The sequence below is a fragment of the Coregonus lavaretus genome (genome assembly GCF_964263955.1).
Source record: "Coregonus lavaretus genome assembly, contig: HAP1_SCAFFOLD_48, whole genome shotgun sequence".
Lineage (NCBI taxonomy): Eukaryota > Metazoa > Chordata > Actinopteri > Salmoniformes > Salmonidae > Coregonus > Coregonus lavaretus.
In genome coordinates this window covers 4855-32847 of record NW_028163311.1, presented here as the reverse complement: position 1 = coordinate 32847, position 27993 = coordinate 4855, and the positions used below count along the sequence as shown (strand labels likewise).

At 42.8% G+C, this 27993-nt stretch overlaps 2 protein-coding genes across 2 annotated transcripts; both read right to left on the bottom strand.

Annotated features, from left to right (window-relative positions):
• Window positions 1-2638: 2638 nt before the first annotated feature.
• Window positions 2639-11652, bottom strand: LOC311118281 (uncharacterized protein; the record flags this gene model as incomplete). Its single annotated transcript, XM_084193109.1, has 4 exons — window positions 2639-3617; window positions 3827-3870; window positions 4085-4106; window positions 11472-11652. The coding sequence occupies 4 exons, from the start codon at window positions 11650-11652 to the stop codon at window positions 2770-2772; spliced, it is 1095 nt and encodes a 364-aa protein (XP_084049235.1). The 3' UTR covers window positions 2639-2769.
• Window positions 11653-13076: 1424 nt separating this feature from the next.
• On the bottom strand, window positions 13077-16982 carry LOC311118289 (uncharacterized protein). The gene is made up of 2 exons (XM_084193116.1): window positions 16378-16982; window positions 13077-15907 (listed from the first exon to the last, which is right to left on the bottom strand). The coding sequence occupies exons 1-2, from the start codon at window positions 16478-16480 to the stop codon at window positions 13884-13886; spliced, it is 2127 nt and encodes a 708-aa protein (XP_084049242.1). The 5' UTR covers window positions 16481-16982; the 3' UTR covers window positions 13077-13883.
• Between the last annotated feature and the right edge of the window lie 11011 nt (window positions 16983-27993).

The window sequence follows — 27993 nt, the reverse complement described above, 5'->3', positions numbered from 1 at the left end:
TTACGTTCCATCCCTGCGGTACAATTAATAACCATAGGGCCCCCGTGTAGCTCAGTTGGTAGAGCATGGCGCTTGCAACGCCAGGGTTGTGGGTTCGATTCCCACGGGGGCCAGTATGAAAATGTATTCACTCACTAACTGTAAGTCGCTCTGGATAAGAGGGTCGGTTAAATGACTAAAATGTAAATTGCTATAAATGCTAAAAATCCAATCTTACTGAAACATATATCACTTGCTGTCCTATCCCCCTGCATTGGTTCACCACTCCTCCCCCTTGACCCATCTTCCTCTACTTCCTTCACTGCCTCAGCATATGACAACGTCTTCATCACTCTTACCCTGGAAACCTCAACCTGCCTCTCACAGGACATTTCTGATCCCCGGCCCCATGCACATACCACTACTTTTCCCAACGCTACACATTCCTTTGTCTCATGCCCTTCTGCACACTTCTCACACCTTGGAGCCTCCCTCCTACACACTGCTGCCACATGCCCATAAGTTTGACACCTGTAACATCGTAATGTATTCGGCACCCGCCACCTACTGTACTGGTAGTAAACAATAAATACAACTATCCATTGGGGGGAATACCAACGTCATATACAATACAACAATATATATATATATATATGTATTCCCCACCCCACTCCTTCAGTGATAATCCAAATCACATCCCTACACAGGTGCCTGTGTGGCCGGAACAATCATCGACTCGACAAGATTCCTTGTAATGCCTCTGTTGTACATGACCAAAAGTATGTGGACACCTGCTCATCGAACACCTCATTCCAAAATCATGGGCATTATTATGGAGTTGGTCCCCCCTTTGCTGCTATAACAGCCTCCACTCTTCTGGGAAGGCTTTCCACTTGATGTTGGAACATTGCTGATGTTCGTTTACAACTTTTGGTCTTTTAGCTCCATGTTCCATTCATTCTTACCAACTTCCCTCCACCGCGCGCCATCAGAATCAAAACAGCACTTCCTCCATATTTTCCTCCCAACAACCCCACACCTGCTATGGACTAACTCCTACATGTAAAATATTGCATGTAGAATACCAAAGTGAAATGGATTAGCTAGAAAAAAGAAACATAGTTTTGTTTTTATTTTATGTTGGGGGTCTAAGTTTTTTAACCCATTACATATGCATTAGTGAGAATACTGGTGGCTGGCACATTGGCTTGTCCCCATGGTGATGTGGAGGTGTAGTGACGTTTTTAGTAGATAAATAGACATATACATTTTGAATTCCATGAATCAAACAAAAGCATATTTACTGTATAGAAAACGAAAAAACAAAGGTTGACCAGCACAAATTCATGTAGAACATTTATTTTTTATTAGCAGATCAATTAAGTTCATTACAGTTATCCAAATACATGAATCAATGACGAAAATAAACGCAACATGGAAAGGGTTGGTCCCATGTTTCATGAGCTGAAATAAAAAATCCCTGAAATAAAAAATCCAGAAATGTTCCATACGCACAAAAAGCTTATTTCTCTCAAATGTTGTGCACAAGTTTGTTTCCATCCCTGTTAGTGAGCATTTCTCCTTTGCCAAGATAATCCATCCACCTGACAGGTGTGGTATAACAAGAAGCTGATTAAACAGCATGATCATTACACAGATGCACCTTGTGCTGGGGACAATAAAAGGCCACACAACACAATGTCACAGATGTCTCAAGTTTTGAGGGCGCGTGCAATTGTCATGATGACTGCAGGAATATCCACCAGAGCTGTTGCCAGAAAATTCAATGTTTATTTATCTACCATAAGCCACCTCCAATGTCGTTTTAGAGAATTTGGCAGTACGTCCAACCGGCCTCACAACCGCAGACCACATGTAACCACGTCAGCCCAGGACCTCCACATCCGGCTTCTTCACCTGTAGGATTGTCTGAGGGGAGGGGGACGGGGTGCTGAGTAGTATTTCTGTCTGTAATAAAGACCTTTTGTGGGGAAAAACTCATTCTGATTGGATGGGCCTTGCTCCCAAGTGGGTCACCCATGGCTGCGCCCCTGGCCAGTCATATGAAATCCATAAATTAGGGCCTAATTTATTTATTTCATTTGACAGATTTCATTTTATGAACTAACTCAGCAAAATCTTGGATATTGTTGCATGTTGCGTTTCTATTTTTGTTCAGTATAATACGACTTGTAGGACGTATCGTATGTTACGAATTAAAATGTGTATGTTCTGTTACGCATTGCTATTCATACAATATGTTACGAACTTGTAATATGTATGATATGTTATGGATTCCAATGTGTTGTTGCTAACGTTAGCTAGGTTAGGGGTTTAAGGTAGGGTTAAATGGGGATAGGGGAAGGGTTAGCTAACATGCTAAGTAGTTGCATGCTAAGCTAACATGCTAAGTAATAGCTAAAAAGTAGTAAGTTGTTGCAAAGTTGCTAATTAGCTAAAATGCTAAAGTCCTCCGTGATGAAATTCAAACACGCAACCTTTGGCTAGACGTTTGCGTTAACACGCCCACCCATCCACAGAGCAGGAGTACGGCTTCTCTCCTGCGTGTATACGTTGGTGTGTTTTTAAGCTGCCCACTTAGAACTCTCCCCACAGACAGAGTCAGACCAGGCTGAGAGGGAAGCGTTACCGCCCAATCAACTGGCAGACTATAGTGTTTGTTTTCAAAATGTGACAAACAATAGGATTGCAATAGAGTGTTCTATTTCATCCAATTCAACGTTACAACTGCTTTTATGAAATGAGAATTAAGTGATGGAGTGACTAATCTTAGCAGGTCTGAGAGAACTGATGTGGCTTTTCTCCTTGATGTAGACGTTGGTGTGTTTTTAAGTTGCTCTGCTGAGAGAAACTCCTCCCACAGTCAGAGCAGATGTAAGGCTTCTCTCCTGTGTGTGTTCTCTGATGAACTTTTAGATCAGTTGATGTTTTGAAGCATTTTACACAGTCAGAGCAGACGTAAGGCTTCTCTCCTGTGTGTGCTCTCTGATGCACTTTTAGGTCAGTTGATGTTTTGAAGCATTTTACACAGTCAGAGCAGACGTAAGGCTTCTCTCCTGTGTGTGTTCTCTGATGAAGCTTTAGGTCAGTTGATGTTTTAAAACATTTTCCACAGTCAGAGCAGAAGTAAGGCTTCTCTCCTGTGTGTGCTCTCTGATGTACTTTTAGCTGAGTTGATGTTGTGAAGCATTTTACACAGTCAGAGCATACGTAAGGCTTCTCTCCTGTGTGTGCTCTCTGATGTACTTTTAGCTCAGTTGATGTTTTGAAGCATTTTACACAGTCAGAGCAGGAGTAAGGGTTTTCTCCTGTATGTATACGTTCATGTGTTTTTAAGGTATCCAATCGGGAGAAACTCCTCCCACAGTCAGAGCAGAAGTAAGGCTTCTCTCCTTTATGTATGCGCTCATGTGTTTTTAAGTTATCCAATCGGGAGAAACTCTTCCCACAGTCAGAGCAGGAGTAAAGCTTCTCTCCTGTGTGTATTTTTAGGTGTCTTTTTAGCTTTGATAGAAATGGGAAAATCTCCTCACAATGTGGGCAGTGGTGAGACCTCTGAGCTCTGTGATCTTCCTGCTGTTGTTCTCTGGATGTAGAGAATGTCTCAACATGGTCTCCTGTGTGAACAACATCAGAAGAACCAGTCAGTTGGTGCGATATACATGTCAATCAAATGTATTTTACGAAGCCCATTTTTACATCAGCAGTTGTCACAAAGTGCTTTACAGAAACCCAGCCTAAAACCCCAAAAGAGCAAGCAATGCAGATGTAGAAGCACAGTGGCCACGAAAAACTCCCTAGAAAGGTAGCAACCTCGGAAACAAACCTAAAGAGGAACCAGGCTCTGAGGGGTGGCAAGTCCTCTTCTGGCTGTACCATAAGACATATGAATTTATATAAGTAGGCTGTACAATTACAAAAGGGGAATAAACCTATTCTAAAACTGGGTAGGAGTCAAAAACTAAAAAGGGGACAAGGTCATGAAAATGATGAGCCATATCATCCTCTCCTCACTATCACAAGGGTTAGTAACTACACAGACTCAGTTCATAGAACAACAAACTTAGATAGAACCTGCTCTTACTCTGAGAAACAGATTTCCCAACCTTATCCTCCTCTTCTTCATCTTTAATGTTGACATTCAGCTCCAGTGTTTGACTGCAGTCTTCCAGCTTCACTGATGCCATCTCTGGATCCTGCAGTGCAAACTGGGCTCCACTGTCACAATCAGGAACCAGTGACTGTAGGTTTGGACTCAGTGTGGAAGGAGAGAGGCAGGCTGGGTTTGTCCTCACTGTTGATGTTACCGGCCTCAGACCTAATTATAGTTGTCCTGTAGTAATAATGAGAAACAGACACTAAAGTTATTGTCTTGACAGTTCTGGCACTTTCTGTATTCTCAAAAAATATATTCAATTTTTATTGTTAATCTAATTTCCATATATCAGGTAACTAATCATTGACAACAAAACATTCATTTATTCACATAAAGTGTGTGCACTTAAATTCACATAAATGACTCAAAAACCATTTAGTACAAGGTTGCAGTTTGTTCTAGGCAGCACTATGTTCTATTTTCCTGAATAACCTTGTCTTCATTGTATTATTTTAGTGTTTCTATATATTTTTTGTGTTATTAAACAACTGACGTCAGTTCAATTACTAGAATTCCCTGTAGTTTTTTTTGTTGTGTGAGCCCAACACTCCGTCTTTCTAGAGAGAAATCAAATCATTAACGAGAGAAATCAAGTCAGGAACTACAGTATGTGGTACGCTGGGCTAAAGTGAGTTGTAGTTTTCAGTAAGCAAATATTCAACCTAGTTCAGTGCAGAAACGTGGTAATTCACTACAACGACCATAATCCATTGCGCCCGTTTCCCCCCCCCCCCCCGACTCGGAAAGATACAGATCTCTAGAAGGGTACTTTTACGTCTGCTACGTTAGATTAGATACACACAGACACCATGAGAGAGGAATGTAAACACAATCACGAGAGGGAGAGAGAGTTCGTGAAGGAATGCCTTATCTTTCTTTGAAGAACTAGTCAAATGATTGACAGACAGCTCTTAGGCAGTCTAGCTAAATAGGTTAATTTAAGGCCATACTGTACTGACCATAATCCATTGCGCCTGTGTTTAGGATGAGTAAAGACAGTATAGTATGGGAAGCAGATGATGATAGATGGTCTGGCTGGCTGACAGCTACTGCCTGAGCAGAGGACCTTAAGGAATACAAAACTATCAAGTAATCAAATAGAAACTAAGTATACTGAACAAAAATATAAACGCAACATGCAACAATTTCAACGTTTTTACTGAGTTACTGTTCATATAAGGAAATCAGTCAATTTAAATAAATTCATTAGGCCCTAATCTATGGATTTCACATGACTGGGAAGGGGTGCATTTTGTATTTGTATTTATTATGGATCCCCATTAGCTGCTGCAAGCAGCTACTCGTCCTGGGGTCCAGCAAAATTAAGGCAGTTTATACATTTTTAAAAACATGGGAGGACCACCCACTGGGGCCCAGCCAAATCAGAATGAGTTTTCTCCCAAAAAAGGGCTTTAGTCCATGCAGACCTAATCCTTAGTTTCATCAGCTGTCCAGGTGGATGGTCTCAGACGATCCCGCAGGTGAAGAAGCCGGATGTGGAGGTCTTGGCTGGTGTGTTTAAACTTGCTCTGCGGTTGTGAGGCCGGTTGGACATACTGACAAATTCTCTAAAACGACATTGGTTGGCTTATGGTAGAGAAATAAACATTAAATTCTCTGGCAACAGCTCTGGTGGACCATTCCTGCAGTCGGCATGCCAATTGCACCCTCCCTCAAAACTTGAGACATCTGTGGCATTGTGTTGTGACAAAACTGCACATTTTAGAGTGCTCTTTTATTGTCCCCAGCACAAGGTGCACCTGTGTAATGATCATGCTGTTTAATCAGCTTCTTGATATGCCACACCTGTCCGGTGGATGGATTATCTTGGCTATAGAGAAATGCTCACTAACAGGGATTTCTGTACAAAATTTGAGCTAAATAAACGTTTTGTGCATATGGAAAATTTCTGGGATCTTTTATTTCAGTTCATGAAACATGGGAGCAACACTTTACATGTTAGGTTTATATTTTTGTTCAGTATAATATACACAACTGAAATATTTAGTTTTTTCATAGTAACTTTCTATTTTTCTATTGATGTCTACCAAATGTGGACCTGACAGAGACAAAGGAATATTTTCAATGTTTTGGCAATTGAATGTTCACTATTTTGGCCTTTGGAATTTCCATTAAAAAGCTCTAAAATCATTGTCATTATTCCAATACTTATTTCATGTAAAAAATAAATAATTGAAACTCAAAATCTGTAATTCTTTAATAATCGAACAGAAACCAAACTGACCTAAAAATCGCACTAATCGCTCAGCACTAGTTTTATGGATTACAAAGGGAAACCCAGCCGAGAGCTGCCCAGTGACGCGAGCCTACCAGACAAGCTAAATACCTTATATATGCTCGCTTCGAGGCAGCCAACACTGAACCATTAGTGAAAGCACCAGCTGTTCCGGACGACTGTATGATCACGCTCTCCATAGCCTTTAAACAGTCAGACCTTTAAACAGGTTAACATTCACAAGGCCGCCGGGCCAGACGGATTATCATGATGCGTACTTGGAGCATGTGCTGTCCAGCTGGCAAGTGTCTTCAGTGACATTTTCAACCTCTCCCTGACCCAGTCTGTATACCTGCAGCCCATAGAACTCACATCTGCAGCCATGAAATGCTTTGAAAGGTTGGTCATGGCTCACATCAACACCATCATCCCAGAAACCCACTCCAATTAGTCTACAGCCCCAACAGCCCCACAGATGACGTAATCTCTATTGCACTATCTGGACAAAAGGCACACCCATGTAAGAATGTTGTTCATTGACAACAGCATAGCGTTGAACACCATAGTGCCCTCCAAGCTCATCACTAAGTTAAGGACCCTGGGACTGAACACCTCCCTCTGCAACTGGCTCCTGGACTTCCTGACGAGCCGCCCCCAGGTGGTGAGGGTAGGCAACAACACATCCTCCACGCTGACCTTTAACACGGGGCCTCTCAGGGGCGCATGCTCCTGTACTTCCTGTTCACCCACGACTTCAACACCATCATTAAGTTTGCTGACAGTGGTAGACCTGATCACCGACGACGATGAGACAGCCTATAGGGAGGAGGTCAGAGACCTGGCAGTGTGGTGCCAGGACAGCAACCTCTCCCTCAACATGGGCAAGACTCAGGAGCTTATCGAGGACTACAGGAAACGGAGGGCAGAACACGCCCCCCCCATTCACATTGACGGGGGTATAGTGGAGCAGGTCGAGAGCTTCAAGTTCCTCAGTGTCCACGTCACTAAGGACCTATAATGGTCCAAACACACCAACAGTCGTGAAGAGGGCATGACAACGCCTCTTCCCCCTCAGGAGGCTGACAAGTTTTGGCATGGGCCCTCAGATCCTCAAAAAGTTATACAGCTGCACCATTGAGAGCATCTTGACTGGCTGCATCACCGCTTGGTATGGCAACTGCTCTGCATTCGAGTGCAAGGCGCTACAGAGGGTAGTGCGTACGGCCCAGTAATTCACTGGAGCCGAACTCCCTGCCATCCAGGACCTCTATACCAGGCGGTGTTAGAGGATGGCCCTAAAAATTGTCAAATAATCCAGCCAACCAAATCATAGACCGTTGTCTCTACTACAACAAGGCAAGCGGTACCGGAGCGCCAAGTCTGGGACCAAAAGGCTCCTGAACAATTTGTAACCCAAGCCATAAGACTGCTGAACAGTTAATCAAATGGCTACCTGGACTATTTACATTGACCCCCTTTATTATTGATCTCAAATGCTTTGCACTGACTCTATGCACACTTCCTGCTCCACACAAACTACACTGACACAACACACACACACGCATATTGACGCCACAAACACCCAGCGATGTGACTTCTCACGTTCTTTACTCGGTTTGACACAAACATAACACATAAAACATTCACCAAGCGTGATAATACCTTGACGGATTTGCTACCTATGTTATGACATGATCTTTCGATATTAGAAAGTTTAAACGCGCTATTACATACCTGTAGTAATACATTTGAAACGGACACAAAAGCTATCGTCTTCACAGCACAGTTCTACTGCTTCTTCTTCTTCAAGGTTTTATGGCCGAGTTGGACTATTGCCGCCACCTACTGTTTGAATGTTAAATGACGAGGCAGAGGCATTGATGCGAGTCACCAGTCTTGTTCAGTATATTACAACACATCCGGGTATCTCAAGTACACCGGTAAAACACTGGAGTTGCAGTAATTAACATTTACCAACAGATGGCATCATTGTGCCATCTTCCACCCATAACACCTACTGTCGTCTTCTTCTTCTTCTTCAATGAGGTTTAACGGCGGTTGGCATCCAATTTGTTGCATTACTCCTGAGTGGCGCAGTGGTCTAAGGCACTGCATCGCAGTGCTAACTGTGCCACTATAATAATAATAATATAATATGCCATTTAGCAGACGCTTTTATCCAAAGCGACTTACCGTCATGCGTGCATACATTTTTGTGTATGGGTGGTCCCGGGGATCGAACCCACTACCTTGGCGTTACAAGCGCCGTGCTCTACCAGCTGAGCTACAGAGGACCATACACTAGAGATCCTGGTTCGAATCCAGGCTCTGTCGCAGCCGGCCGCGACCGGGAGACTCAAGGGCGGCGCACAATTGGCCCAGCGTCGTCCAGGGTAGGGGAGGGAATGGCCGGCAGGGATGTAGCTCAGTTGATAGAGCATGGCGTTTGCAACGCCAGGGTTGTGGGTTCGATTCCCACGGGGGGCCAGTATAAAAAAATATATATATGTATTCACTAACTGTAAGTCGCTCTGGATAAGAGCGTCTGCTAAATGACTAAAATGTAAATGTAAAATTACCGCCACCTACTGGACTGGTGTACAACTCCCTTATATTTTGCTTGAAAAAAATAAAATAAAGAAATACCCTACCATCTAACACTACACTCACAAATTCAAAATTATTATTAATAATTAACACCACCCCACTCCACTATTGAAATATATTCATTCCTACCTCATGCCCTCAACCTGAGAGGATGGAACATCACCACTTAACACTCCCTGTAACTCTTCTGATGTCAAGTCTCCTACACCCAAATACCTCTCTGCAGCTGCCACCACAACCTCCATTTTCTTAGACTTACGTTCCATCCCTGCGGTACAATTAATAACCATAGGGCCCCCGTGTAGCTCAGTTGGTAGAGCATGGCGCTTGCAACGCCAGGGTTGTGAGTTCGATTCCCACGGGGGGCCAGTATGAAAATGTATTCACTCACTAACTGTAAGTCGCTCTGGATAAGAGCGTCGGCTAAATGTCTAAAATGTAAATTGCTATAAATGCTAAAAATCCAATCTTACTGAAACATATATCACTTGCTGTCCTATCCCCCTGCATTGGTTCACCACTCCTCCCCCTTGACCCATCTTCCTCTACTTCCTTCACTGCCTCAGCATATGACAACTTCTTCATTACTCTTACCCTGGAAACCTCAACCTGCCTCTCACAGGACATTTCTGATCCCCGGCCCCATGCACATACCACTACTTTTCCCAACGCTACACATTCCTTTGTCTCATGCCCTTCTGCACACTTCTCACACTTTGGAGCCTCCCTCCTACACACTGCTGCCACATGCCCATAAGTTTGACACCTGTAACATCGTAATGTATTCGGCACCCGCCACCTACTGTACTGGTAGTAAACAATAAATACAACTATCCATTGGGGGGAATACCAATGTCATATACAATACAACAATATATATATATATATTCCCCACCCCACTCCTTCAGTGATAATCCAAATCACATCCCTACACAGGCTCAGGTGCCTGTGTGGCCGGAACAATCATCGACTCGACAATATTCCTTGTAATGCCTCTGTTGTACATGACCAAAAGTATGTGGACATCTGCTCATCGAACATCTCATTCCAAAATCATGGGCATTAATATGGAGTTGGTCCCCCCCCTTTGCTGCTATAACAGCCTCCACTCTTCTGGGAAGGCTTTCCACTAGATGTTGGAACATTGCTGTGGGGACTTGTTTCCATTCAGCCACAAGAGCATTAGTGAGGTCGGACACAGATGTTGGGTGATTAGGCCTGGCTCGCAGTTGGCATTCCAATTCATCCCAGAGGTGTTTGATGGGGTTGAGGTCAGGGCTCTGTGCAGACCAGTCAAGTTCTTCCACACCGATGTCGACAAACCATTTCTGTATGGACCTCGCATGAAGTCTGATTCATCACTCAAGAGAACGCGTTTCCACTGCTCCAGAGTCCAATGGCGGCGAGCTTTACACCACTCCAGCCGACGCTTGGCATTGCGCATGGGGATTTTAGGCTTGTGTGGTGCGGCTGCTCGGCTATGGAAACCCTTTTCATGAAGCTCCCGACGAACAGTTATTGTGTTGACGTTGCTTCCAGAGGCAGTTTGGAAGTCGCTAGTGAGTGCTGCAACCGATGACAGACGATTTTTAGCTACGCTCTTCAGCAGTCCCATTCTGTGAGCTTGTGTGGCCTACCAATTCGCGGCTGAGCCGTTGTTGCTCCTAGATGTTTCCACTTCACAATAACAGCACTTACAGTTGACCGGGGCAGCTCTAGCAAAGCAGAAATTTGATGAACTGACTTGTTGGAAAGGTGCGACGTTGAAAGTCACTGAGCTCTTCAGTAAGGCCATTCTACTACCAATGTAAGGCCAACTCTTCTCACCACCTCCGGATAGGAGACATGCTGGACATCCCTTATTCTTGCCACCTCAGTCTCCTTCACCCTGACAGGGAACTTCATTAAAATTTTAAAATTTTAGCCATTAAGCAGACGCTCTTATCCAGAGCGACTTACAGTTAGTGAGTGCATACATTTTCATACTGGCCCCCCGTTTTCCAGTGCAACTTAAGTAGCAATGGTTTTGAGAAACAGCTTGGAGATTTATCAATGCTCCTACGAAAGTTCTAACAATGAATTTAGCCTTAAGATGCTTTTGGAAACCGGGCCCAGTACTCTTGTGTGTGACACATTTCACCCACAGTGTTTCAACAATCTTACATTTCCACAAGTCTGACCCACTTATACAATAACTTTATTTAAGATGAATTTCATCTCCTTTCTGTTTGTGAGCGGGTAAGACTGGGACGTGTTCATTAGGCACCACACGAAAGACAACGGACTGAAACAGGTCTATCTGGACTTGTCCAGTAATTAACTAATATAAATAATATAAAATTAATAAAACGAATTATGGTTTTCTATATCGTACCCTTACAATGTGAGTTAGTTGACATTTGTAGGTTAAAAGAGGGAGTTGGCTAGTTGACATTGACACAGAGAGAACGGCTGGGTGAAGTCCACTCTCACACAGCCGTAGTTCTTCCGCAGCATCCGTTAACGCTCTGCGAGCGACGCCCCACAGACTCCCATTCTTCTTGGGCTTCCCCAGCTGCTCACTGTTGTAGTTGCCATAGGAGATGCCCACGGGCACCACCATCACTTCGGGGATAACGCCGTTGCACAGGGCGTCCACCACGATGGAGAGCATGCCGGCGCGTGCCGGGGAGGGCTTGCCGCTACCGGGAGCGCGTGCCCTCCAGGAAGACCTCCAGGAACTGCTGCTGCCTCAGCAACTCCTCCGTGTAATATACATAGAATAGAGATCTGTACAAGACGTCCTTCTTTCCGTCTGGCGTCTCGTCGATGTTTTCGCCGAATGAAGAATCCTCCCAATTTACGTATCAATGTGCTGAATATGGGGGATGTTGAGGTTGTTGCCGGCGGCGATGTGGGGAGCATTGATGTTGTGTCAGAAGAGGATAAAGGTGATGAGCAGGTAGTGGATGTGAGACTTGAGGGCAGGAAGACAAGGGGAGCGTTGTTCTCTGTAGCAGCTTTCTTCACCATCTCTAGCTGGCCTTTGTGGATCTGGATGCTCCAGAAGAAGCCATTGAAGAGCATCATCCTGTCCACCTAATAAAGGCTTTCCGCCTCACCTTGCTGACCGCTTTATGTTCAACCCCGGCCTCGGTGGCCACAGGGTCACACTCCGTGGCCACCTCCACAATGGCTCTCTCCACCCTGCTGTTGTTGAGTACATTGTCCACCACGTTGCTGGCGAACATGTCCTTCTGGACGTCCAGGACAAAACAGCACGTAGCTGAGCCTGCGGGCCAGCCAGCCCCGGTGTCTGGTGTGTGTGTCATTTATGTAAATCACATTGCGCAGTCCTAGAGAAGGAAGGCTCGAGTTGAAGAGTCTCTCCTGACTTTGTGGCGTGCAAGAGGGCAGCAGCGGCCTCTTTCTGTTCCCTCCTTCCACGTGCTGGTCACACAGCGCAAGACAGACGGACTGGAGCTGCGGTCTGAGTCGTCGTTAGGCTGCTTCTAGCGGCTGCCTCCCTGGTCGGCTCCATTGACCTTTCCTACCGCCTCCTTTACCATCTTCCTGACCTCAAATGGGTCTCCCAAAAAATACATAATTGTTGACGCACTCCAACAAGAAACAATGTTCGTTTACAACTTTTGGTCTTTTAGCTCCATGTTCCATTCATTCTTACCAACTTCCCTCCACCGCGCGCCATCAGAATCAAACAGCACTTCCTCCATATTTTCCTCCCAACAACCACACACCTGCTACGGACTAACTCCTACATGTAAAATATTGCATGTAGAATACCAAAGTGAAATGGATTAGCTAGAAAAAAGAAACATAGTTTTATTTTATTTCTTTATGTTGGGGGTCTAAGTTTTTTAAAATATTACATATGCATTAGTGAGAATACTGGTGGCTGGCACATTGGCTTGTCCCCATGGTGATGTGGAGGTGTAGTGACGTTTTTAGTAGATAAATAGACATATACATTTTGAATTCCATGAATCTAACAAAAGCATATTTACTGTATAGAAAACGATAAAACAAAGGTTGACCAGCACAAATTCATGTAGAACATTTATTTTTTATTAGCAGATCAATTAAGTTCATTACAGTTATCCAAATACATGAATCAATGAAATAAAAATTCCAGAAATGTTCCATACGCACAAAAAGCTTATTTCTCTCAAATGTTGTGCACAAGTTTGTTTCCATCCCTGTTAGAGAGCATTTCTCATTTGCCAAGATAATCCATCCACCTGACAGGTGTGGTATATCAAGAAGCTGATTAAACAGCATGATCATTACACAGATGCACCTTGTGCTGGGGACAATAAAAGGCCACACAACACAGATGTCTCAAGTTTTGAGGGCGCGTGCAATTGTCATGATGACTGCAGGAATATCCACCAGAGCTGTTGCCAGAGAATTCAATGTTTATTTCTCTACCATAAGCCGCCTCCAATATCGTTTTAGAGAATTTGGCAGTACGTCCAACCCGCCTCACAACCGCAGACCACATGTAACCACGCCAGCCCAGGACCTCCACATCCGGCTTCTTCACCTGCAGGATCGTCTGAGGGGAAGGGGGGCGGGGTGCTGAGTAGTATTTCTGTCTGTAATAAAGACCTTTTGTGGGGAAAAACTCATTCTTATTGGCTGGGCCAGGCTCCCCATTGGGTGGGCCTATGACCTCCTAGGCCCACCCATGGCTGCGCCCCTGCCCAGTCATGTGAAATCCATAGATTAGGGCCTAATTCATTTATTTCAATTGACTGATTTCCTTATATGAACTGTAACTCAGCAAAATCTTGGAAATTGTTGCATGTGGCGTTTATATTTTTGTTGTTTTCAACATTACAACTTATTTTATGAGATGAGAATTAAGTGATGGAGTGACTAATCTTAGCAGGTCTGAGAGAACTGATGTGGCTTTTCTCCTTGATGTAGACATTGGTGTGTTTTTAAGTTGCTCTGGTGAGAGAAACTCCTCCCACAGTCAGAGCAGAAGTAAGGCTTCTCTCCTGTGTGTGTTCTCTGATGAACTTTTAGCTCAGGTGATGTTTTGAAGCATTTTACACAGTCAGAGCAGACGTAAGGCTTCTCTCCTGTGTGTGTTCTCTGATGCACTTTTAGCTCAGGTGATGTTTTGAAGCATTTTACAAAGTCAGAGCAGGAGTAAGGGTTTTCTCCTGTATGTATACGTTCATGTGTTTTTAAGGTATCCAATCGGGAGCAACTCCTCCCACAGTCAGAGCAGAAGTAAGGCTTCTCTCCTGTGTGTGTTCTCTGATGAAGCTTTAGCTCAGTTGATGTTTTAAAACATTTTCCACAGTCAGAACAGTTGTAATGCTTCTCTCCTGAGTGTGCTCTCTGATGTACTTTTAGATGAGTTGATGTTTTGAAGCATTTTACACAGTCAGAGCAGGAGTAGGGGTTTTCTCCTGTATGTATACGTTCATGTGATTTTAAGTTATTAGATCGGGAGAAACTTTTTCCACAGTCAGAGCAGACGTAAGGCTTCTCTCCTGTGTGTGTTCTCTGATGCACTTTTAGCTCAGTTGATGTTTTGAAGCATTTTACACAGTCAGAGCAGACGTAAGGCTTCTCTCCTGTATGTATACGTTCATGTGATTTTAAGGTATCCAATCGGGAGAAACTCCTCCCACAGTCAGAGCAGAAGTAAGACTTCTCTCCTGTGTGTGCTCTCTGATGCACTTTTAGCTCAGTTGATGTTTTGAAGCATTTTACACAATCAGAGCAGACGTAAGGCTTCTCTCCTGTGTGTGTTCTCTGATGCACTTTTAGCTCAGTTGATGTTTTGAAGCATTTTACACAGTCAAAGCAGACGTAAGGCTTCTCTCCTGTGTGTGTTCTCTGATGAACTTTTAGCTCAGTTGATGTTTTGAAGCATTTTCCACAGTCAGAGCAGACGTAAGGCTTCTCTCCTGTGTGTGTTCTCTGATGCACTTTTAGCTCAGTTGATGTTTTGAAGCATTTTACACAGTCAGAGCAGGAGTAAGGGTTTTCTCCTGTATGTATACGTTCATGTGTTTTTAAGGTATCCAATCGGGAGAAACTCCTCCCACAGTCAGAGCAGGAGTACGGCTTCTCTCCTGTGTGTGATCTCTGATGCACTTTTAGCTCAGTTGATGTTTTGAAGCATTTTACACAGTCAGAGCAGGAGTAAGGGTTTTCTCCTGTATGTATACGTTGGTGTGTTTTTAAGGTATCCAATCGGGAGAAACTCCTCCCACAGTCAGAGCAGGAGTACGGCTTCTCTCCTGTGTGTGATCTCTGATGAACTTTTAGCTCAGTTGATGTTTTGAAGCATTTTACACAGTCAGAGCAGACGTAAGGCTTCTCTCCTGTGTGTGTTCTCTGATGAACTTTTAGCTCAGTTGATGTTTTGAAGCATTTTACACAGTCAGAGCAGGAGTAAGGGTTTTCTCCTGTATGTATACGTTCATGTGTTTTTAAGGTATCCAATCGGGAGAAACTCCTCCCACAGTCAGAGCAGAAGTAAGGCTTCTCTCCTGTGTGTGTTCTCTGATGCACTTTTAGCTCAGTAGATGTTTTGAAGCATTTTACACAGTCAGAGCAGTAGTAAGGCTTCTCTCCTGTATGCATACGTTCATGTGATTTTAAGGTATCCGATCGGGAGAAACTCTTCCCATAATCAGAGCAGGAGTAAGGCTTCTCTCCTGTATGTATTTGTTGGTGTGCTTTTAAGCTGCTCTTTTGAGAGAAACTATCCCCACTGTCAGAGCAGTAGTAAGGTTTCTCTCCTGTATGTATTTTTAGGTGTCTTTTTAGCTTTGATAGAAATGGGAAAATCTCCTCACAATGTGGGCAGTGGTGAGACCTCTTAGCTCTGTGATCTTCCTGCTGTTGTTCTCTGGGTGTAGAGAATGTCTCAACATGGTCTCCTGTGTGAACATCATCAGAAGAACCAATCAGTTGGTGTAATATACATGTCAATCCAATTTATTTTACGAAGCCCATTTTTACATCAGCAGTTGTCACAAAGTGCTTTACAGAAACCCAGCCTAAAACCCCAAAAGAGCAAGCAATGCAGATGTAGAAGCACAGTGGCCACGAAAAACTCCCTAGAAAGGTAGCAACCTCGGAAACAAACCTAAAGAGGAACCAGGCTCTGAGGGGTGGCAAGTCCTCTTCTGGCTGTACCATAAGATATATGGATTCATATAATAAGTAGGCTGTACAATTACAAAAGGGGAATAAAACTATTTTAAAACTGGGTAGGAGTCAAAAACTAAAAAGGGGACAAGGTCATGAAAATGATGAGCCATATCATCCTCTACTCACTATCACGAGGGTTAGTAACTACACAGACTCAGTTCATAGAACAACAAACTTAGATAGAACCTGCTCTTACTCTGAGAAACAGATTTCCCAACCTTATCCTCCACTTCTTCATCTTTAATTATGACATTCAGCTCCAGTGTTTGACTGCAGTCTTCCAGCTTCACTGATGCCATCTCTGGATCCTGCAGTGTAAACTGGGCTCCACTGTCACAATCAGGACCCAGTGACTGTAGGTTTGGACTCAGTGTGGAAGGAGAGAGGCAGGCTGGGTTTGTCCTCACTGTTGATGTTACCGGCGTCAGACCTAATTCTTGTCGTCCAGTAGTAATAATGAGAAACAGACACTAAAGTTATTGTCTTGACAGTTCTGGCACTTTCTGTATTCTCAAAAAAGATATTCAATTTTTGTTAATTTATCTAATTTCCATATATCAGGTAACTAATCATTGACAACAAAACATTCATTTATTCACATAAAGTGTGTGCACTTAAATTCACATAAATGCATAAATGACTCAAAAACCATTTAGTACAAGGTTGCAGTTTGTTTTAGGCAGCACTATGTACTATTTTCCTGAATAACCTTGTCTTCATTGTATTATTTAGTGTTTCTGTATTTGTTTGTGTTATTAAACAACTGACGTCGGTTCAACTACTTGAATTCCATTTCGGTTTTTTTGTGTGAGCCCAACACTCCGTCTTTCTAGAGAGAAATCAAATCATTAACGAGAGAAATCAAGTCAGGAACTACAGTATGTGATACGCTGGGCTAAAGTGAGTTGTAGTTTTCAGTAAGCAAATATTCAACCTAGTTCAGTGCAGAAACGTGGTAATTCACTACAACGACCATAATCCATTGCGCCTGTTCCCCCCCCCCCGACTCGGAAAGATACAGATCTCTAGAAGGGTACTTTTACGTCTGCTACGTTAGATTAGATACACACAGACAACATGAGAGAGGAATGTAAACACAATCACGAGAGGGAGAGACAGTTCGTGAAATAATGCCTTATCTTTCTTTGAAGAACTAGTAAAATGATTGACAGACAGCTCTTAGGCAGTCTAGCTAAATAGGTTAATTAAAGGCCATACTGTACTGACCATAATCCATTGCGCCTGTTTTTAGGATGATTAAAGACAGTACAGTATGGGAAGCAGATGATGATAGATGGTCTGGCTGGCTGACAGCTACTGCCTGAGCAGAGGACCTTAAGGAATAAAAAACTATCAAGTAATCAAATAGAAACTAAGTATACTGAACAAAAATATAAACACAACATGCAACAATATCAACGTTTTTACTGAGTTACTGTTCATATAAGGAAATCAGTCAATTGAAATGAATTCATTAGGCCCTAATCTATGGATTTCACATGACTGGGAAAGGGTGCATTTTGTATTTGTATTTATTATGGATCCCCATTAGCTGCTGCAAGCAGCTACTCTTCCTGGGGTCCAGCAAAATTAAGGCAGTTTATACAATTTTAAAAACATGGGAGGACCACCCAATCCAATTAGTCTACTGCCCAAAAAGACGCACAGATGATGTTATCTCTATTGCACTATCTGGACAAAAGGTACACCTACGTAAGAATGTTGTTCATTGACTACAGCTCAGCGTTCAACACCATAGTGCCCTCCAAGCTCATCACTAAGTTAAGGACCCTGGGACTGAACACCTCCCTCTGCAACTGGCTCCTGGACTTCCTGACGAGCCGCCCCCAGGTGGTGAGGGTAGGCAACAACACATCCTCCATGCTGACCTTTAACACGGGGCCTCTCAGGGGCGCATGCTCCTATACTTCCTGTTCACCCACGACTTCAACACCATCATTAATGTGGTCCTCTGTAGCTCAATTGGTAGAGCATGGTGCTTTTAACGGCAGTGTAGTGGGTTCGATCCCCGCGACCACCCATACATAAGAATAACTGTAAGTTGCTTTGGATATATTATTATATTATTATTACGTTTACTGACGGTGGTAGGCAACTGAATGTGTCTGAATATTACTACACATGTATAAAACTGATAATCATTACATTCAGCTTGAAAACAGTAGTGCAACCGTGAAATTGTCTATCTGATGCACCCGCGCTGAGGTCCGTTGACGCTGACCGAGAGGCGCCGCCATTTTACCGTTAAAAACAATGTATCCAAAAACAACAATAACATGTAAAACCAATTCAGAAATCTCAAATAAATGGATTCTTTATGAAATTATCTTGACGAAATAATGTAGATTATTTCATTCATACAAACCCAGTCTCCAGCGATGTGACTTATCACGTTCTTTACTCGGTTTGACACAAACATAACACATAAAACATTCACCAAGCGTGATAATACCTTGACGGATTTGTTAACTAGCATGTTATGACATGTTCTTTCGATATTAGAAAGTTTAAACGCGCTATTACATACCTGTAGTAATACATTTGAAACGGACACAAAAGCTATCGTCTTCACAGCACAGTTCTACTGCTTCTTCTTCTTCAAGGTTTTATGGCCGAGTTGGACTATTGCCGCCACCTACTGTTTGAATGTTAAATGACGAGACAGAGGCATTGATGCGAGTAACCGGTCTTGTTCAGTATATTGCGTTACATCCGGGTATCTCAAGTACACCGGTAAAACACTGGAGTTGCAGTAATTAACATTTACCAACAGATGGCATCATTGTGCCATCTTCCACCCATAACACCTACTGTCGTCTTCTTCTTCTTCTTCGATGAGGTTTAACGGCGGTTGGCATCCAATTTGTTGCATTACCGCCACCTACTAGAGTGGTGTACAACTCCCTTATATTTTGCTTGAAAAATAAAATAAAGAAATACCCTACCATCTAACACTACACTCACAAATTCAAAATTATTATTAATAATTAACACCACCCCACTCCACTATTTAAATATATTCACTCCTACCTCATGCCCTCAACCTGAGAGGATGGAACATCACCACTTAACACTCCCTGTAACTCTTCTGATGTCAAGTCTCCTACACCCAAATACCTCTCTGCAGCTGCCACCACAACCTCCATTTTCTTAGACTTACGTTCCATCCCTGCGGTACAATTAATAACCATAGGGCCCCCGTGTAGCTCAGTTGGTAGAGCATGGCGCTTGCAACGCCAGGGTTGTGGGTTCGATTCCCACGGGGGGCCAGTATGAAAATGTATTCACTCACTAACTGTAAGTCGCTCTGGATAAGAGTGTCGGTTAAATGACTAAAATGTAAATTGCTATAAATGCTAAAAATCCAATCTTACTGAAACATATATCACTTGCTGTCCTATCCCCCTGCATTGGTTCACCACTCCTCCCCCTTGACCCATCTTCCTCTACTTCCTTCACTGCCTCAGCATATGACAACTTCTTCATTACTCTTACCCTGGAAACCTCAACCTGCCTCTCTCAGGACATTTCTGATCCCCGGCCCCATGCACATACCACTACTTTTCCCAACGCTACACATTCCTTTGTCTCATGCCCTTCTGCACACTTCTCACACCTTGGAGCCTCCCTCCTACACACTGCTGCCACATGCCCATAAGTTTGACACCTGTAACATCGTAATGTATTCGGCACCCGCCACCTACTGTACTGGTAGTAAACAATAAATAAAACTATCCATTGGGGGGAATACCAATGTCATATACAATACAACAATATATATACAGTGGGGAAAAAAAGTATTTAGTCAGCCACCAATTGTGCAAGTTCTCCCACTTAAAAAGATGAGGGAGGCCTGTAATTTTCATCATAGGTACACGTCAACTATGATAGACAAAATGAGAAAAAATATTCCAGAAAATCACATTGTAGGATTTTTAATGAATTTATTTGCAAATTATGGTGGAAAATAAGTATTTGGTCAATAGCAAAAGTTTCTCAATACTTTGTTATATACCCTTTGTTGGCAATGACACAGGTCAAACGTTTTCTGTAAGTCTTCACAAGGTTTTCACACACTGTTGCTGGTATTTTGGCCCATTCCTCCATGCAGATCTCCTCTAGAGCAGTGATGTTTTGGGGCTGTCGCTGGGCAACACGGACTTTCAACTCCCTCCAAATATTTTCTATGGGGTTGAGATCTGGAGACTCCAGGACCTTGAAATGCTTCTTACGAAGCCACTCCTTCGTTGCCCGGGTGGTGTGTTTGGGATCATTGTCATGCTGAAAGACCCAGCCACGTTTCATCTTCAATGCCCTTGCTGATGGAAGGAGGTTTTCACTCAAAATCTCACGATACATGGCCCCATTCATTTTTCCTTTACACGGATCAGTCGTCCTGGTCCCTTTGCAGAAAAACAGCCCCAAAGTATGATGTTTTCACTCCCATGCTTCACAGTAGGTATGGTGTTCTTTGGATGCAACTCAGCATTCTTTGTCCTCCAAACACGACAAGTTGAGTTTTTACCAAAAAGTTCTATTTTGGTTTCATCTGACCATATGACATTCTCCCAATCCTCTTCTGGATGCACTCTAGCAAACTTCAGACGGGCCTGGACATGTACTGGCTTAAGCAGGGGGACACGACTAGCACTGCAGGATTTGAGTCCCTGGCGGCGTAGTGTGTTACTGATGGTAGGCTTTGTTACTTTGGTCCCAACTCTCTGCAGGTCATTCACTAGGTCCCCCCGTGTGGTTCTGGGATTTTTGCTCACCGTTCTTGTGATCATTTTGACCCCACGGGGTGAGATCTTGCGTGGAGCCCCAGATCGAGGGAGATTATCAGTGGTCTTGTATGTCTTCCATTTCCTAATAATTGCTCCCACAGTTGATTTCTTCAAACCAAGCTGCTTACCTATTGCAGATTCAGTCTTCCCAGCCTGGTGCAGGTCTACAATTTTGTTTCTGGTGTCCTTTGACAGCTCTTTGGTCTTGGCCATAGTGGAGTTTGGAGTGTGACTGTTTGAGATTGTGGACAGGTGTCTTTTATACTGATAACAAGTTCAAACAGGTGCCATTAATACAGGTAACGAGTGGAGGACAGAGGAGCCTCTTAAAGAAGAAGTTACTGGTCTGTGAGAGCCAGAAATCTTGCTTGTTTGTAGGTGACCAAATACTTATTTTCCACCATAATTTGCAAATAAATTCATTAAAAATCCTACAATGTGATTTTCTGGATTTTTTTCTCTCATTTTGTCTGTCATATTTGACGTGTACCTATGCTGAAAATTACAGGCCTCTCTCATCTTTTTAAGTGGGAGAACTTGCACAATTGGTGGCTGACTAAATACTTTTTTTCCCCACTGTATATATATTCCCCACCCCACTCCTTCAGTGATAATCCAAATCACATCCCTACACAGGTGCCTGTGTGGCCGGAACAATCATCGACTCGACAAGATTCCTTGTAATGCCTCTGTTGTACATGACCAAAAGTATGTGGACACCTGCTCATCGAACACCTCATTCCAAAATCATGGGCATTATTATGGAGTTGGTCCCCCCTTTGCTGCTATAACAGCCTCCACTCTTCTGGGAAGGCTTTCCACTAGATGTTGGAACGTTGCTGATGTTCGTTTACAACTTTTGGCCTTTTAGCTCCATGTTCCATTCATTCTTACCAACTTCCCTCCACTGCGCGCCATCAGAATCAAAACAGCACTTCCTCCATATTTTCCTCCCAACAACCACACACCTGCTACGGACTAACTCCTACATGTAAAATATTGCATGTAGAATACCAAAGTGAAATGGATTAGCTAGAGAAAAGAAAGTGAAGAGGTGTAGTGACGTTTTTAGTAGATAAATAGACATATACATTTTGAATTCCATGAATCAAACAAAAGCATATTTACTGTATAGAAAACGAAAAAACAAAGGTTGACCAGCACAAATTCATGTAGAACATTTATTTTTTATTAGCAGATCAATTAAGTTCATTACAGTTATCCAAATACATGAATCAATGACAAAAATAAACGCAACATGGAAAGGGTTGGTCCCATGTTTCATGAGCTGAAATAAAAAATCCCTGAAATAAAAATTCCAGAAATGTTCCATACGCACAAAAAGCTTATTTCTCTCAAATTTTGTGCACAAGTTTGTTTCCATCCCTGTTAGTGAGCATTTCTCCTTTGCCAAGATAATCCATCCACCTGACAGGTGTGGTATATCAAGAAGCTGTTTAAACAGCATGATCATTACACAGATGCACCTTGTGCTGGGGACAATAAAAGGCCACACAACACAATGTCACAGATGTCTCAAGTTTTGAGGGCGCGTGCAATTGTCATGATGACTGCAGGAATGTCCACCAGAGCTGTTGCCAGATAATTCAATGTTTATTTCTCTACCATAAGCCACCTCCAATATCGTTTTAGAGAATTTGGCAGTACGTCCAACCCGCCTCACAACCGCAGACCACATGTAACCACGCCAGCCCAGGACCTCCACATCCGGCTTCTTCACCTGCAGGATCGTCTGAGGGGAAGGGGGGCGGGGTGCTGAGTAGTATTTCTGTCTGTAATAAAGACCTTTTGTGGGGAAAAACTCATTCCGATTGGCTGGGCCAGGCTCCCCATTGGGTGGGCCTATGACCTCCTAGGCCCACCCATGTCTGCGCCCCTGCCCAGTCATGTGAAATCCATAGATTAGGGCCTAATTCATTTATTTCAACTGACTGATTTCCTTATATGAACTGTAACTCAGCAAAATCTTGGAAATTGTTGCATGTGGCATTTATATTTTTGTTCAGTATAATACGACTTGTAGGACGTATCGTATGTTACGAATTAAAATGTGTATGTTCTGTTACGCATTGCTATTCATACAATATGTTACGAACTTGTAATATGTATGATATGTTATGGATTCCAATGTGTTGTTGCTAACGTTAGCTAGGTTAGGGGTTTAAGGTAGGGTTAAATGGGGATAGGGGAAGGGTTAGCTAACATGCTAAGTAGTTGCATGCTAAGCTAACATGCTAAGTAATAGCTAAAAAGTAGTAAGTAGTTGCAAAGTTGCTAATTAGCTAAAATGCTAAAGTCCTCCGTGATGAGATTCAAACACGCAACCTTTGGCTAGACGTTTGCGTTAACACGCCCACCCATCCACAGAGCAGGAGTACGGCTTCTCTCCTGCGTGTATACGTTGGTGTGTTTTTAAGCTGCCCACTTAGAACTCTCCCCACAGACAGAGTCAGACCAGGCTGAGAGGGAAGCAGTACCACCCAGTCAACTGGCAGACTATAGTGTTTGTTTTCAAAATGAGACAAACAATAGGATTGCAATAGAGTGTTCTATTTCATCCAATTCAATGTTACAACTGCTTTTATGAAATGAGAATTAAGTGATGGAGTGACTAATCTTAGCAGGTCTGAGAGAACTGATGTGGCTTTTCTCCTTGATGTAAACGTTGGTGTGTTTTTAAGTTGCTCTGGTGAGAGAAACTCCTCCCACAGTCAGAGCAGACGTAAGGCTTCTCTCCTGTGTGTGTTCTCTGATGAACTTTTAGCTCAGTTGATGTTTTGAAGCATTTTACACAGTCAGAGCAGACATAAGGCTTCTCTCCTGTGTGTGTTCTCTGATGAAGCTTTAGGTCAGTTGATGTTATAAAACATTTTCCACAGTCAGAGCAGAAGTAACGCTTCTCTCCTGTGTGTGCTCTCTGATGTACTTTTAGCTGAGTTGATGTTGTGAAGCATTTTCCACAGTCAGAGCAGAAGTAAGGCTTCTCTCCTGTGTGTGCTCTCTGATGTACTTTTAGCTGAGTTGATGTTGTGAAGCATTTTACACAGTCAGAGCAGACGAAAGGCTTCTCTCCTGTGTGTGCTCTCTGATGTACTTTTAGCTCAGTAGATGTTTTAAAACATTTTCCACAGTCAGAGCAGACGAAAGGCTTCTCTCCTGTATGTATACGTTCATGTGATTTTAAGTTATTAGATCGGGAGAAACTTTTTCCACAGTCAGAGCAGGAGTAAGGCTTCTCTCCTGTATGTATACGTTCATGTGTTTTTAAGGTATCCGATCGGGAGAAACTCCTCCCACAGTCAGAGCAGGAGTACGGCTTCTCTCCTGTGTGTGCTCTCTGATGTACTTTTAGCCCAGGTGATGTTTTGAAGCATTTTACACAGTCAGAGCAGACGTAAGGCTTCTCTCCTGTGTGTGTTCTCTGATGCACTTTTAGCTCAGGTGATGTTTTGAAGCATTTTACACAGTCAGAGCAGACGTAAGGCTTCTCTCCTGTGTGTGTTCTCTGATGCACTTTTAGCTCAGTTGATGTTTTGAAGCATTTTCCACAGTCAGAGCAGACGTAAGGCTTCTCTCCTGTGTGTATACGTTCATGTGATTTTAAGTTATTAGATCGGGAGTAACTCTTCCCACAGTCAGAGCAGTAGTAAAGCTTCTCTCCTGTGTGTATTTTTAGGTGTCTTTTTAGCTTTGATAGAAATGGGAAAATCTCCTCACAATGTGGGCAGTGGTGAGACCTCTTAGCTCTGTGATCTTCCTGCTGTTGTTCTCTGGATGTAGAGAATGTCTCAACGTGGTCTCCTGTGTGAACATCATCAGAAGAACCAGTCAGTTGATGTAATATACATGTCAATCAAATTTATTTTACGAAGCCCATTTTTACATCAGCAGTTGTCACAAAGGGCTTTACAGAAACCCAGCCTAAAACCCCAAAAGAGCAAGCAATGCAGATGTAGAAGCACAGTGGCCACGAAAAACTCCCTAGAAAGGTAGCAACCTCGGAAACAAACCTAAAGAGGAACCAGGCTCTGAGGGGTGGCAAGTCCTCTTCTGGCTGTACCATAAGATATATGGATTCATATAATAAGTAGGCTGTACAATTACAAAAGGGGAATAAAACTATTTTAAAACTGGGTAGGAGTCAAAAACTAAAAAGGGGACAAGGTCATGAAAATGATGAGCCATATCATCCTCTACTCACTATCACGAGGGTTAGTAACTACACAGACTCAGTTCATAGAACAACAAACTTAGATAGAACCTGCTCTTACTCTGAGAAACAGATTTCCCAACCTTATCCTCCACTTCTTCATCTTTAATTATGACATTCAGCTCCAGTGTTTGACTGCAGTCTTCCAGCTTCACTGATGCCATCTCTGGATCCTGCAGTGTAAACTGGGCTCCACTGTCACAATCAGGACCCAGTGACTGTAGGTTTGGACTCAGTGTGGAAGGAGAGAGGCAGGCTGGGTTTGTCCTCACTGTTGATGTTACCGGCGTCAGACCTAATTCTTGTCGTCCAGTAGTAATAATGAGAAAGTTATTGTCTTGACAGTTCTGGCACTTTCTGTATTCTCAAAAAAGATATTCAATTTTTGTTAATTTATCTAATTTCCATATATCAGGTAACTAATCATTGACAACAAAACATTCATTTATTCACATAAAGTGTGTGCACTTAAATTCACATAAATGCATAAATGACTCAAAAACCATTTAGTACAAGGTTGCAGTTTGTTTTAGGCAGCACTATGTACTATTTTCCTGAATAACCTTGTCTTCATTGTATTATTTAGTGTTTCTGTATTTGTTTGTGTTATTAAACAACTGACGTCGGTTCAACTACTTGAATTCCATTTCGGTTTTTTTGTGTGAGCCCAACACTCCGTCTTTCTAGAGAGAAATCAAATCATTAACGAGAGAAATCAAGTCAGGAACTACAGTATGTGGTACGCTGGGCTAAAGTGAGTTGTAGTTTTCAGTAAGCAAATATTCAACCTAGTTCAGTGCAGAAACGTGGTAATTCACTACAACGACCATAATCCATTGCGCCTGTTCCCCCCCCCCGACTCGGAAAGATACAGATCTCTAGAAGGGTACTTTTACGTCTGCTACGTTAGATTAGATACACACAGACAGCATGAGAGAGGAATGTAAACACAATCACGAGAGGGAGAGAGAGTTCGTGAAATAATGCCTTATCTTTCTTTGAAGAACTAGTAAAATGATTGACAGACAGCTCTTAGGCAGTCTAGCTAAATAGGTTAATTAAAGGCCATACTGTACTGACCATAATCCATTGCGCCTGTTTTTAGGATGATTAAAGACAGTACAGTATGGGAAGCAGATGATGATAGATGGTCTGGCTGGCTGACAGCTACTGCCTGAGCAGAGGACCTTAAGGAATAAAAAACTATCAAGTAATCAAATAGAAACTAAGTATACTGAACAAAAATATAAACACAACATGCAACAATATCAACGTTTTTACTGAGTTACTGTTCATATAAGGAAATCAGTCAATTGAAATGAATTCATTAGGCCCTAATCTATGGATTTCACATGACTGGGAAAGGGTGCATTTTGTATTTGTATTTATTATGGATCCCCATTAGCTGCTGCAAGCAGCTACTCTTCCTGGGGTCCAGCAAAATTAAGGCAGTTTATACAATTTTAAAAACATGGGAGGACCACCCAATCCAATTAGTCTACTGCCCAAAAAGACGCACAGATGATGTTATCTCTATTGCACTATCTGGACAAAAGGTACACCCACGTAAGAATGTTGTTCATTGACTACAGCTCAGCGTTCAACACCATAGTGCCCTCCAAGCTCATCACTAAGTTAAGGACCCTGGGACTGAACACCTCCCTCTGCAACTGGCTCCTGGACTTCCTGACGAGCCGCCCCCAGGTGGTGAGGGTAGGCAACAACACATCCTCCATGCTGACCTTTAACACGGGGCCTCTCAGGGGCGCGTGCTCCTATACTTCCTGTTCACCCACGACTTCAACACCATCATTAATGTGGTCCTCTGTAGCTCAATTGGTAGAGCATGGTGCTTTTAACGCCAGTGTAGTGGGTTCGATCCCCACGACCACCCATACATAAATATGTATGCACGCATTACTTTAAGTTGCTTTGGATATATTATTATATTATTATTACGTTTGCTGACGGTGGTAGGCAACTGAATGTGTCTGAATATTACTACACATGTAGAAAACTGATAATCATTACATTCAGCTTGAAAACAGTTGTGCAACCGTGAAATTGTCTATCTGATGCACCCGCACTGCCTGCGCTGAAGTCCGTTGACGCTGACCGAGAGGCGCCGCCATTTTACCGTTAAAAACAATGTATCCAAAAAAAAACAATAACATGTAAAACGAATTCAGAAATCTCAAATAAATGGATTTTTTATGAAATTATCTTGACGAAATAATGTAGATTAATTCACTCATACAAACCCAGTCTCCAGCGATGTGACTTATCACGTTCTTTACTCGGTTTGACACAAACATAAAACCTTCACCAAGCGTGATAATACCTTGACGGATTTGTTAACTAGCATGTTATGACCTGATCTTTCGATATTAGAAAGTTTAAACGCGCTATTACGTACCTGCAATAATACATTTGAAACGGACACAAAAGCTATCGTCTTCACAGCACAGTTCTACTGCTTCTTCTTCTTCTTCTTCAAGGTTTTATGGCCGAGTTGGACTATTGCCGCCACCTACTGTTTGAATGTTAAATGACGAGACAGAGGCATTGATGCGAGTAACCAGTCTTGTTCAGTATATTACAATACATCCGGGTATCTCAAGTACACCGGTAAAACACTGGAGTTGCAGTAATTTACATTTACCAACAGATGGAATCATTATAACATCTTCCCTTTTATAAAATAGGACAGGAACTGTCAATTCACTAACAAAACAAACCTAGTAGTAATTTCCAACATGAACAGTTTAGTATTATT